Source organism: Elephas maximus, chromosome 10 (genome assembly GCF_024166365.1).
Source record: "Elephas maximus indicus isolate mEleMax1 chromosome 10, mEleMax1 primary haplotype, whole genome shotgun sequence".
Taxonomy (NCBI): Eukaryota; Metazoa; Chordata; class Mammalia; order Proboscidea; family Elephantidae; genus Elephas; species Elephas maximus.
Genome location: NC_064828.1, coordinates 32082505 through 32099340, shown reverse-complemented (window position 1 = coordinate 32099340; position 16836 = coordinate 32082505). Strand labels below are relative to the sequence as shown.

Below are 16836 nucleotides of genomic sequence, written 5' to 3'. Positions count from 1 at the left end.
TTCAAAGGCCAGCGTAGCAGGGGCAGGGGTTTGGGGACCATGGTTTCCGGGGACATCTAAGTCAATTGCCAGAATAAAATTTATTAAGAAAACATTCTGCATCCCACTTTGAAGAGTGGCGTCTGGGGTCTTAAATGCAAGCAAGCAGCCATCTAAGATGCATCAATTGGTCTCAACCCACTGGCTCAAAGGAGAATGAATAACACCAAGCACTCAAGGTAATTATGAGCCCAAGAGACAGAAAGGGCCACATGAACCCCGGACTACATCATCCTGAGACCAGAAGGACTAGATGGTGCCCGGCTACAACCAATGACTGCCCTGACAGGGAACACAACAGAGAACCCCTGAGGGAGCAGGAGAGCAGTGGGAGGCAGACTCCAAGTTCTCATAAAAAGACCAGACTTAATGGTCTGACTGAGACTGGAAGGACCCTGGTGGTCATGGCCCCCAGACCTTCTGTTGGCCCAGGACAGGAACCATTCCCAAAGCCAACTCTTCAGGCATGGATTGGACTGGACAATGGATTGGAGAGGGATGCTGGTGAGTACTGAGCTTCTTGGATCAGGTGGACACTTGAGACTATTTTGGCATCTCCTGCCTGGGGGGGAGATGAGAGGGTAGAGGGGGTTAGAAGCTGGCAAAATGGACACAAAAAGAGAGTGGAGGGAGGGAGCGGGTTGTCTCATTAGGGGGAGAGCAATTGGCATTTTTTTAGCAAGGTGTATATAAGTTTTTGTGTGAGAGAATGACTTGATTTGTAAACTTTCACTTAAAGCACAATAAAAATTAAAAAAAAAAAAAAACACCGTCCAGTCCATCCTCTCAATCATTGTTATGCTTGAGCCCATTGTTGCAGCCACTGTGTCAGTTCATCTCATCGAGTGGCTTCATCTTTTTTGCTGACCCTTTACTTTACCAACCATGATGTCCTTCTCCAGGGTCTGATCCCTCCTGATAACTTGTCCAAATTATGTAAGACGCGGCCTCACCATCCTTGCTGGAGCAGTTTGGATGTACTCATTTCAAGGCAGATTTGTTTGCTCTTCTGGCAGTCCATGGTATATTCCATATTCCTCTGCAACACCATAATTCCAAGTCTTCAATTCTTCTTCGGTCTTCCTTATTCATTGTCCAGCTTTCACATGCATATGATGCAATTGAAAATACCATGGCTTGGGTCAGGCGCACCTTAGTCTTTAAGGTGAAATCTTTGCTTTTCAACACTTTAAAAGGTCCTTTGCTGCAGATTTGCCCAATTTAGTGTGTCTTTTGATTTCTTGACTTCTTCCACGGGTACTGATTGTGGATCCAAGTAAAATGAAATCCTTGACAACATCAATCTTTTCTCCACTTATCATGATGTTGCTTATTAGTCCAGTTGTAAGAATTTTTATTTTCTTTATGTTCAGGTGTAATCCATACTGAAGGCTGAGGTCTTTGATCTTCATCATCAGTAAGTGCTTCAAGTCCTCTTTACTTCAGCAAGCAATGTTGTGTCATCTGCATGATACAGGTTGTTAATGAGTCTATCTTCAATCTTGATGCTCCACTTTTCTTCATATAGTCCAGCTTCTCGGATTATTTGCTCAGCATACAGACCGAGTAAGTATGGTGAAAGGATACAACCCTGACGCACACCTTTCCTGACTTATGAATAGCAGCAGAATATTGTCTGATATAGTGCTGTAAGATGAGCACCTGAGATTGGAAGGCACTCAAAATATGACCGGGGAAGAGCTCCCTCCTCAAAGTAGAGGATGGAGTTAAGGTTTCAGGACCTTCATTTGCTGATGGGGCACTACTCAAAATGAGAAGGAAGAGTTGCAAACATCCATTAGTCATCAGAATGAGGAATGTACAAAGTATGACACGTTTCAGTACAAAGTATGAATCAAGGAATATTGGAAGGTGTCAAAAATGAAATGGGAAGCTTGAAGATCAATGTCCTAGGCACTAGTGATCTGAAATGGACTGGTATTAGCATTTTGAATCAGACAATCGTATGTTCTACTATGCTGGGAATGAAAAATAAAGAGGAACAGCATGGCATTCATTGTGAAAAAGAACATTTCAAAATCTACCCTGAAGTGCAACATTGTCAGTGGCAGAATATCATGCATACACCTACAAAGAAGACCAGTTAATATGACTTTTATTCAAATTTATACACCAACCACTATGCCAAAGATGAAGAAATTGTAGATTTTTACCAACTTCTCTATCCTTAAGTTGATCAAACATGCAATCAATATGCATTGTTTATTACTGGTGATTAGGATGCAAAAGTGGGAAACAAAGAGGGACCAGTAATTGGAAAGTATGGCCTTGGTGGTAAAAACAACACGGGAGATCACATGATAGAATTTTGCAACGCCAATGACTTAGTCTTTGGTAATGCCTTTTTTCAACAACATAAATGCCGACTATACATGTGGACCTCGCCAGATGGAATATGCAGGAATCAAATTGAATACATCTTTAGAAGAAGACGATGGAGAAGCTCAATAGCATCATTCAGAACAAGGCCAGGGACCGACTGAGAAACAGATCATCAATTGTTCTTAGGCAAGTTCAAGATGAAGCTGAAGAAAATTAAGTCCACAAGAGCCAAAGTACAAGATTGAGTATACCCCATTTGAATTTAGAGACCATCTCAAGAAAAGATGTGATGCATTGCTCACCAATGACAGAAGACCAGATGAGTTGTGGAATGACATTAAGGACATCATACACGTGGAAAGAAAAAACTCATTAAAAAGACAGGGAAGAAAGAAAAGACCAAAATGCATGTCAGAAGAGACTCTGAAACTTGCTCTTGAACATAGAGTAGCTAAAGCAAACGGAAGAAATGATGAAGTAAAAGAGCTGAACGGAAGATTTCAAAGGGCTGCTAGAGAAGACAGTGTAAAGTATCATAATGAAATGTGCAAAGATCTGGAGTTAGAAAAACCCAAAGAGAAGAACACTCTCAATATTTCTTAAGACGAAAGAACAGCAGAAAAAATTCGAGCCTCAGAGTTGCAACTTTGAAGGAATCTATGGGCAAAAAAATGAACGACGCAGGAAGTATCAAAAGAAGATGGAAGGAAGAGATGTCTTGGGACTAAATGAGGTAATATATGAAATGCACCTGACAACATTCCTAGGTCCCAGTAATCAATGTTAATTCACTTACCTTGTCTTTTCTTGTGCTGCCATTCTCCCCAACTTCATCAAACGTGAGCTTATGTGCACTTTCTTGACCACACACTCACATAAACACACACACACACAGTTACATAAACACATGTGCACACATACTGCTTCATCTGTTGGAGGAACCCAAGGTAAACTATTCTTAGGAATGCTGTTTCCATCCCTCCACTCACATCTCAGAGCCTCTAGACACAACAAAAGGCCTTCCTCATTGGTGAATTTAAGGTGCAGGCACGTTGTTTTAAAACCCATCAGATCATCAACTGAAGATGATCATCATTGCAAGCACTGATGAGGTGTGAGCCATGGGGAAGTAAGGAGCTTTTTCCACGGTGTATTAGGAGACATCTCTGGGGGTACAAACAGTTAATGTACTGAGCTGCTAACTGAAAGGTTGGAGATTTGAGTATACCCAGAGGTGCCTCAGAAGAAAGGCCTGGCAATCTACTTCTGAAAAATCACCCATTGGAAAGCCTGTGGAGCACAGTTCTACTCCAACACACGTGGGGTCAGTGTGACTCTGAATTGGCTCGACAACAACTGGTAATTGGTTATGAGGTGTAAAGAACTTCACAACCTGGAAAGCCTGGTAGGAGGTGAATAAGATTAGAAATGTGTAAAGCAAAAAGCTCTTCCTTGAAAAGCCTGGTTGTTTTGTGGCTCCTGGTTTCACTACTCCCGAGTACGATTTACACAGCATCTCCTGCCAGAGATCAAATCCAATGAAGTTTAAATTCTTAAAAAGAAGAGCAAAAACATGGGATGTTAACTTACTAGATACTGTCTTAGTTTGACTTCCCTAGGTAATAGTGTCTGAGGCAAAAGCTTATGTGTTAATGCTTTTTTTTATTTCATAGTTTTTTTTTTTATTTATTTTTTATTGTACTTTACATAGGTTTACAGAACCAACTAGTTTCTCATTAAACAGTTAGTACATATATTGTTTTATGACATTGATTAACAACCCCACAACATGTCAACACTCTCCCTTCTCAACCTTGGGTTCCCTATTACCAGGTTTCCTGTCCTCTCCTGCCTTCTAGCCAATGCGCCTGGGCTGGTATGCCCCTATACTCTCATTTTGTTTTATGGGCCTATCTAATCTTTGAAGTGTGAACCTTGGGAGTGACTTCATTACTCAGCTGAAAGGGGTCCCAGGGCCATACTCCCAGGGCATCTCCAGTCTCCCTGTCAAGCCAGCAAATCTGGTCTTTCTTTTGGAGTTAGAATTTTGTTCTACATTTTCTCCAGCTCTGTCTGGGAACCTCTACTGTGATCCCTGTCAGAGCAGTCAGTGGTGGTAGCAGGCAGCATCTAGTTCTACAGGACTCAGTCTGGTGGACGCCGTGGTAGTTGTGGTCCATTAGTCCTTTGGACTAACCTTTCCCTTGTGTCTTTAGTTTTCTTTTTCTTCCTTGCCTTCCTGAAGGGATGAAACCAGTGGAGGAGTATCCTAAACGGCCGCTCACGGGCTATAAGACCCCAGACACTACTCACCAAAGTAAAATGTAGAATATTTTCTTCACAAAGTATGTTAAGCCAATTGAGCTAGATGTTCCCCAAGACCATGGTCCCTACAGCCCTCAGCCCAGCAATTTGGTCCCTCAGGGAGTTTGGATGTGTCTACGGAGCTTCCGTGACCTTGCCTTGTACAAGTGGTGCTGGCTTCCCCAGTATTGTGTACTGTCTTACCCTTCACCAAAGTTACCACTTATCAATTCTATATTTTGTGCTTTCTATCCCCATCCCTCCCTTCCTTGTAACCATCAAAGACTGTTTCTTTTTGTGTGTAAACCTTTTTGTGAGTTTTTACAGTAATGCTCTCATACAGTACCTTTTGTGATTGAATTATTTCACTCAGCATAATGCCCTCCACATTCATCCATGTTATGAGATACTTCACAGATTCATCTCTGTTCTTTATGGTTGTGTAATACTCCATGTGTAGTATGTACCACAGTTAGTTTATTCATTCATCTGTTGATGGGCATCTAGGTTGTTTCCATCTTTTTGCTATTGTGAGCAATGCTGCAATGAACATAGGTGTGCATATGTCTATTCGTGTGGTGACTCTTATTTCTCTAAGATAGATTCCTAGGAGTGGGATTGCTGGATCATATTGTGTTTCTATTTCTAGCTTTCTAAGAAAACGCCATATCGTTTTCCAAAATGGTTGTATCATTTTGCATTCCCACCAGCAGTACATAAGAGTTCCAATCTCCCCACAGCCTCTCCAGTATTCGTTATTTCCTGTTTTATTGAGCCGTGCCAGTAATGCCAGGGTGAGATGGTATCTTATTGTGGCTTCGATTTGCATTTCTCTAAGGGCTAGCGATCGCGAGCATTTCCTCATGTGTCTGTTGGCCGGTCAAATGTCTTCTTTGGTGAAGTGTTCATTTCCTTTGCACATTTTTAATTGGATTATTTGTCTTTTTGTTGTAGAGGTGTTGGGTTTTCTTGTAGATCTTAGAGATTAGACCTTTGACTTGTAATAGCCAAAAATTTTTTCCCACTCGGTGGGTTCTTTTTTTACTCTTTTTGGGAAGTCCTTTGATGAGCTTAAGTGTTTAAATTTTAGAAGATCCCAGTTATCTTGTTTATCTCTGGAGTTTGTGTATTCTTGGTTGTGGTTTGTACCCTGTTAATGAACTTCATAGTTTTTGGTTTATATTAGGTCTTTGATCCATTTTGAGTTAGTTTTTCTATATGGTGTGAGGTATGGGTCCTTTTTCATTTCTTTGAAATGGACATCCAGTTTTGCCAGCACCATTTGTTAAAAAGACTGTCTTTTCCCCATTTGATGGACTTTGGGCCCTTGTCAAAGACCCAGTGACCACAGGTGGATGGATTTACGTCTGGGTTCTCAATTCTGTTCCACTGGTCATTGAATCTGTTGTTTTACCAGTACCAGCCTGTTTTGACTACAGTAGCTCTATAGTAGGTTTTGGGGTCAGGTAGTGTGAGTTCTTCTACTTTATTCTTCTTCTTCAACAGTGTTTTATTTATCCAGGGCTTCTTCCTTTTCCATATAAAGTTAATGACACATTTTCCCATCTCTTTAAAGAGTGTTGTTGGATTTGGATCGGTATTGCATTGTATTTGTAAATAGCTTTGGGTGGAACTGTCATTTTCACAGTGTTGAATCTACCCATCCATGACCATGGTATGTTTTTCCATTTATGTAGATCTCTTCGTTTCTTGCAATAGTGTTTTGTAGTTTTCTTTGTATAGGTCTTTTACATCCCTGGTTAGATTTATTCCTACATGTTTGTTTTTTTTTTAGGGGCTATTATAAATGGCATGTTTTCATGATTTCCTTTTCATTGTTTTTTTTTAATCGCATATAGGAATCTAACTGATTTTTTATGTTTATCTTATGTCCTTCTACTCTGCCGAATCTATTAATTCCAGTAGTTTTCTCATGGAGTCTTTGGGGTTTTCTGTGTATAGTGTCATATCATTCTCAAATAGGGACAGTTTTACTTCTTCATTACCAATTCGGATGCCCTTTATTTCTCTCTCTTGCCTTATTGCTGTAGCTAGGACTTCCAGCACAATGTTAGATAGAAGGGGTGATAAAGGACATCCTTGTCTTCTTCCTGTTCTCAGGGGGAATGTTTTCAGCCTCTCTTCATTTAGAATGATGTTGGCTGTTGGTTTTTCATAGATACCCTTTATTATGTTAAGAAATTTCCCTTCTATACCTATTTTATTGAGAGTTTTTATCAGGAATGGGTGTCGGACTTCGTTGAATGCCTTTTCTGCATCTATTAAAATGATCATGTGATTTTTTTCTTTCATGTATGTGGTAGATTAAGTTGATTGACGTTCTAATGTCGAACCTTTCTTGCATTGCTGGTATGAATCCTACTTGGTTGTGGTATTTTTTTTTTTTAAATGTGTTGCTGAATTCTATTGGCTAGAATTTTGTTGAGAATTTTTGCATCTATACTCATGAGAGATATTGGTTTATAGTTTTCTTTTTTTTTTGTGGTGTCTTTACCTGGTTTTGGTATCAGGGTTATGCTGGCTTCATAGAATGAATTTGGAAGCATCCCTTCCTTTTCTATGTTCTGAAATAGTTTGAGTGGTACTGGCGTAAGCTCTTCTCTGAATGTTTGGTAGAATTCTCCAGTGATGCCATCTGGGCCAGGGCTTTTTTTGTTGTTGTTGGGAGGTATTTTATTACTTTTTCCATCTCTTCTCTTGTTATGGGTGTGCTCAGGCTTTCAACATCATTTTTTTGTGTTAGTTTGGGTAGGTAGTGTATTTCTAGAAATTTGTCCATTTCCTCTAGGTTTTCAAATTTGTTGGAGTATAGTTGTTCATAACACTCTGTTATGATTCTTTTGATTTCAGTTGAGTCAGTTGTAATGGCCCCTATTTCATTTCTTGTTTGGATTATTTGCATCCTCCCCTGTTTTTCTTTAGTCACTTTGGCCAGTGGTTTGTCGATTTTGTTAATCCTTTCAAAAAAACAATTTATGGTTTTGTTGATTCTTTCTATTGTTTTTCTGTTCTCTATTTCATTTATCTCTGCTCTGATCTTTATATTTCCTTTCTTCTGGTGGCTGTGGACTTATTTTGCTCTTGTGTATTTGTTCAAGTTGTGTAGCTAATGTTTTGATTTTGTCCCTTTCTTTTTTGATGTGTGCATCTATTACTACAAATTAACCTCTGAGTACTCCGTTTTCTATGTCCCAAAGATATTGGTATGATGTGTTTTCATTCTTCTTTGATTCTAGGAATTTTTTTTATTCCCTCTCTGATTTTTTGTATTACCCAGTGGTTTTTAAGCAGGATGTTATTCAGTTTCCATGTAATTGATTTTTTTTTTCTTGCTCTTCCTGTTGTTAATTCCTACCTTGATGGCATTGTGGCCAGAGTAGATACTTTGTATCATCTTAGTGTTTTGGATTTTGTTGAGGGTTGCTCTGTGGCCTAAGATGTGGTCTATTCTGAAGAATGTTCCATTTTTATTGGAAAAGGATGTGTACTTTGCAATGGTTGGGTGTTCTATATATGTCTATGAGGTCAAGTTGGCTGATTGTGCCCTTTAGCTCTTCTGTATCTTTGTTGAGTTTCTTTCTAGATGTTCTGTCCTTTACCAACAGTGGTGTCTTGAAGTCTCCTACAATTATTGTGGAACTGTCAATTTCTCTTTTCAGTGCCATCAGAGTTTGTTTTATGTACTATGGAGCCCTGTCACTGGGTATGTAGATGTTTATTTTTATAAAGCCTTTATGATGGATCATCCTTTTAATCATTATATAGTGCCCTTCTTTGTCTTTTATGGTGGATTTTGTTCTAAAGTCTATTTTATCTAAGATTAGTATTGCCATTCCTGCTCTTTTTTGAAAGTTATTTGCTTGATAGAATTTTTTCCATCCTTTGATTTTTAATAAATTTCCATCTTTGTGTCTAAGGTGTGTCTCTTGTAGATAGCATATTGATGTATCCTGTTTTTTTTAGTCCTTTCTGTCACTCTCTCTTCCTGGGTGCATTTGGACCATTTACATTCAGTGAAATTATTGATAGGTGTGAGTTTATTGCTGTCATTTTGTACTGCTTTTTTTGTGTGTGTGTGTGTGTGTGTGTGTGTGTGTGTGGTGCTGACATTTTCTTTGTTCCTCTTACTCTCCCGTGCTGAATTCCTTTCGTTTGTGGATTTCTTTTTCATTTCTTTTGTTTTTGTAGATTTTCTTTTTATTGAGACTTTATGGTTTTCTTGTTTATTTTGAAGAGTAGGTTTGTTAACTTTCTTTGTGATTACCTTGAAATTTACCCTTATCTTCCTAGGTTGGTTTGAACCAGTGTATTATTACTCAGTATCACCTTGCCTTCCTATCCAGTAGAAAGTTCTATGCCTATGTCATTTGTTCCCTCTTTTATTGTTCTGACATTGTTGTCATTTACAGATTAACCTCTCTGGTTCCCTGTTGTAATTCTTTTGGTTTTGGATAGTCCTTCGGAGTTCATTTCCTAGGTTGCTATCTGGCTGGTACAATCTTGTGTCCTAGATTGAGGTTGTAGACTGATGTTGTTTGTTCACCTACCAAAGGACTCATTTTAATAATTCTTGGAAGTTTGGTTTGGTTTTTACATATTCCCTTAATTTCTATTTATCCAGAAATGTCCTAATTTTACCATCATATTTAAATAAGAATTTTGTAGGATATATTATTCTTGGTTGACATTTTTCTTGACTGCATGGTTTCTGCTGGATAATCAGAGCTTAGTCTTACTGTTTCTCTTCTGTATGTGACTTTTTGTTTTTCTCAAGCTGCTGTCAGGACTTTTTCTTTGTCTTTGCTTTTAGCAAGTGTGATTAAGGTATGCCTTGGTGATTTACTTTTGGGGCATCTTATATGGGGTTTGTTGGGCTTCTTGGATGGTCAGTTTTTCATCTTTCATGATATTGGGGAAGTTTTCTCTCAGCAATTCTTCCATGATTTTCTCTGTTTTCTGTTTTTTCCCCCGATCTGGAACTCTGATCACTCCCACATTTTTGCTTTTGATTGTATCCCACATATTCTCAGGGTTTCTTCACTTTTCTTTGTTCTTTTTTCTGATTTTTCCTCAAACAGAGTTATATCCAAGTGTTTGTCTTCAATTTCACTGATTCTGTCCTCCATCATTTCAAACCTGCTCTTCAGTCCTTCTACGACACTGTTCATTTCTGAAATCTTGTTGTTTATCTTTTGGATTTCTAATTGTTGTTTTTGTGTGATTTCTAGTTGTGAATTTATTTAGGCATTTTGTTCCTATATTATTTTCCTAAATTCTTCCTTTTTTTTTTTGGTCTGTATTTTCCATGCATTTGTCTGCCTTTTCCATGAATTTGTCTATTTTTTCCTCATTTTTGTCTGCTTTTTGCTTCAACTCTTGGATATCTCTGAATATTAGAGATTTGAATTCCCTGTCAGGTAGCTCTAGTGCCTTATCTTCTACTGGAAAGTCATCTGGAATTTAATTTTAGACTACTCGAACCATCCTGTCCTTTTTTGTTTTGTTTTGTTTTTTGTTTGTTTTTGTATATTTTGAGACTGTGTACTGTCATTGGGACATTCCGTAGTTATTTTCTTCATTTATTGATTGTACATCTGTTTGTTTCATCCTGCCTTTTTGTTTTATTTTGTTGTGTCTGAGCAGGCCAGTTGCACATCCTTTGTTGTTGGCTCATCTGTGGTCACGATGCCTCTCACCTTCTTGTCCAATGGGCAGGGCCAACCACTCAGCTATGGTGTAGCAGAGCAAGTCCAGCTGAAGTGAAGGGGCTGGAATGGGTTCCTTGTGCCATGTACTAGGGCCAACAGGGTGGGCCAGGAATCAGAGCTCGGCAGATTCTCGTAGGCCATGCCTGTGCTGCTTGGGGGTGTGATGTTCAGCAAAGGGTACAGGTAGGAAGAAAGAAGGAGGCAGGTTGTGAAGTGTGGAGTTAACATGGGATGGGAAAGAGAAGAGAGAAACAGGAGCCAAAAACAAAGCAGTGTTAAGGGAGCTTGCTATTGGAGGGGATAGAAGAGAACCCAAGAAACAGAGAAAAACAAAAAGGAAAAAAATAGTGGAAAAGAAAAAAATAATAACTAGATAAAAATTGGGGTGAAAAAAAGGAGATAAACAAAGAAAAGAAAAGCACACAGGGGTCCCACTGGTGTGGCTGTGAAGACCAGGGAAGTGGTTCCCAGGCTGTGCAGTATACTCTGGCTAGGTAGGGTATAGATGTCACAGAGCACCAAGTATTCAGGAGACAGGAAAAGAAGGTAAATATAGACAGATGAGAAGTGAGAAATGAAGAAAGACAGAGAGGAAAAAAGAAGGAAAGAAAAATGCCCCCTTGGGGTCCCTCTGACGCAGCTTCACAGACTGGGATAGTGGCTCCTAAGCCATGTTGTGCAGCCTGGCTAGAAGGGGCTCCCAAGCCATGAAAAGGAAAAAAACAAAGGAAAACAAAACACAATTTAAAAAGCCCTGGGAATCCCACGTGGGTGTATGGGCCTGGGGAGTGGTTCCCCAAACAAGCAGTGCTTCACAGACTTTCAACAAGAAGCAAAGAAAGCACATGGAGCAAGGTGTTTGAGACAAAAGAGGGGGAGGTGGTGGTAAACACGGAAGAAACCAAAAGAAATGGAGAAAGCAACATCAGCAACAGACAAATGGCACTGAAGGAGCTGGCCAGTGTGTGTGGGTGAATCCTAGTGGCCTGGGGCCTAAGCAGTTGCCTCCTGGCCAAGAGACTACAGCTGGCAGGAAGCAGAGGAGGCTGGGGGAGGAGGGGAGAAGGAGGGTGGGGGTTAGGAAACCATATATCACTGGTTACTGGGTGCTCTGTCTCCTGCTGGAAGCTCCATGAAGCTACTTTCCCGTGCTCCCTGTCCTCCAATATCCGACAGGAGTCCAAGATGGTGAATCTGTGCTGCCTTAGCTGATAGGGGACCTCTGCAAGTATCTCTCCCTGCTCTCTGTTCTCTGTCAGTTTCTTATTCTATTCAGTGATTGGCTGAGTTCTTTATCACTTCATTTGACACTTCCGGTTCCGGATTGACATTTGTCTCTGTTTTTCTTAGCTTTTCAGGTCTTCGTTTTGGAGCGACAGTGTGGTGCTTCTGTATGTGGCACCATATTGGCCAGAAGTTATGTGTTAATACTTTATGAGACATTTTCTTGTCTTGCCTCTGTTAGAGTACACATTATTTGTCTCCCCTTCAATTAAATAGTTGACTTCAGTCTCCTTTGCTGATTCCTCCTTCTCTGCTACACCTTAATGTAGACTCATGAGCTCAGCTTAGTCAATTCACATGGCTTTAACATCATTCATTAGGCAGCCATTTCCCATCTGAGCTTCCAGCTTAATATCCAACTACCCGTTTAACAGCACTATTTTGATATCTTATGGACATCTCAAACTTAACATGTCCAAAACAAAACTCTTATCTGCCTACTAGAATCACAAACTTTTCCCTCCTTCAGAATTCTCCAGCTTGTAAAAGCCACCAATTTTCATGACATCAAAGACATCATACATGAAGAAAGCTAAAGGCCTTTAAAAAATGGTTGACGTTCAAACGTTTCAGGAGGTAGTATATGATCAAGAACCAATGGTACTAAAGAAAGAAGTTTAAGCTTCACTGAAGGCATTAGCAAAAAACAAGACTCCAGGAATTGATAGAATACCAACTGAGATGTTTCAACAAATGGATGAAGTGCTGGAAGTGCTCATTTTCCTATGATGAGAAATTTGAAGGCAGCTGCCTGGCCAACCGACTGGAAGATATCCATATTTGTGTCTGTTGCAAAGAAAGTGGATCCAAAAGAATGTGTACATTATCTAACAATGTCATTAATATTACACACAAGTAAAATGCTGCTGAAGATCATTCAAGAGTGGTTACAGTAGTGCATTGACAGGAAACTGCCAGAAATTCGTGCTGGATTCAGAAGAGGACATTGAAAAAAGGATATCGTTGTTGATGTCAGATGGATATTGGCTGAAAGCAAAGAATATTAGAAAGATGTTTACCTGTGTTTTATTGACTAGGCGACGGCATTTGACTGTGTGGATCATAACAAATTGTGGATAACATTGCAAGGAATGGAAATTCTGAACTGTGCACATGAGGAAACTGTACATAGACCAAGAGGCAGTCATTTGAACAGAACAAGGGGATACTGCATGGTTTAAAGTCAGGAAAGGTGTGTGTCAGGGTTGTATCCTTTCACCATGATTACTCAATCCGTATGATGAGCAAATAAGCCAAGAAACTGGGCTATATGAAGAAGAACATGGCATAAGGATTGGAGAAGACTCATTAACAACCCATAATATGCAGATGATACAACATTTCTTGCTGAAAGTGAAGAGGTCTTGAGGCACTTATTGGTGAAGATCCAAGACTACAGCTTTCAATATGGATTGGATGTCAACATAAAGAAAACAAAAATCTCCACAACTGGACCGATAAGCAACATCATGATAAAAGGAGAAAAGATTGAAACTGTCAAGGATTCCATTTTACTTGGCTCCACAATCAATGCCCACGAAAGCAGCAGTCAAGAAACCAAACAACTCATTGCATTGGGCAAAAATGCCTCAAAAGACTCAAGTGTTAAAAAGCAAAGATGTCAGTTTGAGGACTACGGTGCACCTGACCTTAGCCATGGTATTCTCAATAGCCTCATATGCATGCAGAAGCTATACAATGAATAAAGAGGACCAAAGAATTGATGCTTTTGAATTATGGTGTTGTCAAAGAATATTGAATATACCATGGACTTCCAGAAGAAAGAACAGATCTGTCTTGGAAGAAGTACAACTAGAATACTCCTTAGAACCAAGGGTGGCAAGACTTCATCTCACATACTTTGGACATGTTATAAGGAGGGACCATTCCCTGGAGAAGGACATCATGCTTGGTAAAGTAGAGGATCAGTGAAAAAAGAAGACCCTTAACAAGATGGGTTGACACAGTGGCTGCAACAATGGGCCCAAGAATAACAATTGTGAGGATGATGCAGGATGGCAGTATTCCATTCCATTGTACATTGGGTCGCTATGAGTCAGAATGGACTAGACAGCACCTAACAATAACAGCAACAGCATAAGCTAAAAACATAAACTTCACCCTTGATTTTCCTCTTTGCCTCATTCCCACGTTCGAGCCATCAGCAAGCCTTGTTCTTTCACCTTCAAAATGCATCTTAATTCATCTCCATTCCCAATCCTGCTGCCTTAGTTTACGCTTTATCAAGTCTTTTTGGGTCCTCTGCATGATTCTCCTCACTTATCTTCATGCTCAAGTCTTGTCCCACCCTCCTCCCCTCCAAGAACGAAACCCCTGAGCCTAGAGCACAATTCTTCTGAAATCTAAATTAGATTAAATACCCCTGTTACACATGGAATAAAATCTGAACCTATGACTGTACAAGGCCACATATGATGTGATCACTGCCTACTTCTGTGTCATGATCACCCACCACTCTCCTTCACACTACCTTCCAAGAACACCAGCTTTCTGTCACAAACACACCTAAGTACCTTCTGCATAATGACCATGGTTTGCATGCCAAGAACTCTTCCTTACTCTTGAGTCTTAGCACAGTTGACTTGTTTTTGTCACTCAAGACTCAGCTCCAATATCACCACTGCAGAGAAAACGCCCATGAACAGTGTGATTCTCATTCACATTACCCTATTTTATTTTCTTAGTAGCACTTATATTTTGAAATCATTTGTTTAAATGTTTCCTTGTGCTGCCTCCCTACAGTAGATTAAAAATTCTATAAGAACAGAAAACTTTCTGTATTGCAGAATATGACATCTTCAACCACCACACATAGTACTATAAAGTAAATATTTGTTGTGTGAGTGAATGCCTGAAAGAACTTCAAGTAAAATAATACTGGCCACTTCTCTACCAGATCGAAGAAAGCAGATCCCCAGTGACCTGGTAGGGCATGAGTCTGCAATTGAATTATGTGGCAATCCTGGCCTCTTTTGTCTTCTGGCCTCTACTGCCTGGGTGACTAAGGCTTACTGGAGGCAGCAGTGGGTGAATCTGCAGAACTGAGGACAATGGGTGAATGACATACACATTTACGTTGTGGTTTTGTGCTGTCAAGCCTATTCTGAACCATAGCGACACAACCGGACAGAGCAGAGCTGTCTCCATAGAGTTTTCTAGGGTGCAATCATTAAAGGAGCAGATCATCAGGTCTTTTCTCCTGCAGAGAACCTGGTGGGTTTTAACTACAGACATTTCAGTTAGCAGCTGAGGTCTTCACCGTTGCACCACAGGGCTCCTTCATATAAGCAATAGGGGGCCTCAAACTTTCTTTTCCTTAGAAGTCACTGTTGAGAAATTATCAAAATATGTTTCCTTATTCATTGGCTTAAATGAAAACATTGTGCACATTTATCACTATAAATAATTTCCCTTACAGATTTCTGAGGAAGGTGTTACGCTGCAGTGTTAAAGCTATGCAATCTGAGAGGTGGGGACAGCTGGCAGAATAGTCAGACACTGTCATCCCTCTTACAACAAAGATTCAAAAACACAAGCGAATCGGATATATACGAAAATCCAGGAACCTTAAGAATCAAAGACAAAGCTGAAGAATCAGATTGACTGACAGGTAGAAGGAGAGACAATTCAAACACAGCAGAAACAGGGAGTTACTGCTCTAAGCCTCATTCCCTGGTCTGTAAAGAAAAATAAGGACAACAGCAGTACCTGCTTCATAAGGCATTGTAAAGACTAAATGATATTAAACAACATTGTATAGTGCTCCTCACATATAAATGCTAATTAAGCTTTTTTTTTATTACGCTATTATATTTGGTAGATAAGATTACAAAAGATTTTTGTTTTACATTTTTTTTTGTTTTTGTTTTTTCCTCTAATATGCGATTAATACTTCTATAATCTGGAAAAGTTAATTAATTTTATTACTCTCGAGTCTTCCTAGAGAAGTCTATCCTCTGACATTAACATCAAAGTGTTTTTGCTAGGGAAGAAACTGAATGACACCCACAAAGTCAACACTGATGCCTGAATATGTAATAAGAAATCACATTTTTTTTTTTTTTAGTTCCCCTTAAGATTCCATTCCAAATGTTCCAGCACTTACTAGGACATTTTGAAACTGATCTTTTAGGGTGTTTTAGAATGTCCATGTATTAATAATTCTAAAACAATCTTTAGGAGGTGCAAATAGTTAACATGCTCACTGCTAACCAAAAGGTTGGACATTCAAGCCCACCCACAAGCACTTTGGGAAAAAAAGCCTGGCAATCTACTTCAAAAAAATAAGCCATTGAGTTCCTATGGAGCACAATTCTACTCTGACACTCATGGCAGTCAAAGTCAACTCAGTGGCAACTGGTTTCATGACTTAGGAATACAGTACAGAAAAACCCTCCACTCAAACATCTGACAAAGGATGGCGGTGGTCCTTCAGCCCAGGCTCAGCTTTGGGTACAGGCTGCCAATGCCTGGGGAGCACTGTGCTCTTGATGCACAGAAGTAGGTGGCTGAGTCCCCAAGATGAGTGTCTTCGATGTGCAGTGAGAAATGTTTCTCTTTAGTATTCAATAGGACAGTGAGTCTTTCCTCTTGTTTCTTGTCCTCACTTGCAAGAGTACGTATAAGAAACTGAAGACCTTTTCCAGGTTCTTGTTTATACCAAAAGAAGTAGGTGGAACCACTGTCGGTATAAGTGCAGTTGAAAGCAGAGCTCTCTCCCTCCTGGACACTCAGGAAAGAAGGACTCTGCTCCACCTTCTCTCCTCTAACCATACCTGTGCAAAAAGGAAACATCGGATAAAGGAAAATGTCATCAAGTCATCATTCTCCAGAGTTTGCATTTCTTTTCCTACAGTAACTACTGGAAATCTGGAAAAGGCTAGTCTCCCCCTCAGACTTCTAATGAATATTTACTAAACCATCCCACTCCCCAAAAACCCTCAACTTACAGTCTAGCTGCAGCCACAAGAGCATTAACAAAGGTCCAGTAAGTATCTTCATTGTTCTCCCAAATGGGACCTGCAACCTCCAGGCACAAGAGCTACTACTTTTATCAAGTTACCTCTTCCTTTCCTCCAAAACACAGGAGTTTCCTAAGTCACCTATAGAGGAATGT

At 39.8% G+C, this 16836-nt stretch overlaps 1 gene segment (V, D, J or C); it reads right to left on the bottom strand.

The window, feature by feature from the left end:
* Positions 1–16151: 16151 nt before the first annotated feature.
* Positions 16152–16817, bottom strand: LOC126083641 (T cell receptor alpha variable 5-like). The segment is given in 2 exon segments: positions 16152–16495; positions 16670–16817. Coding segments are annotated over 2 exon segments (396 nt in total).
* Between the last annotated feature and the right edge of the window lie 19 nt (positions 16818–16836).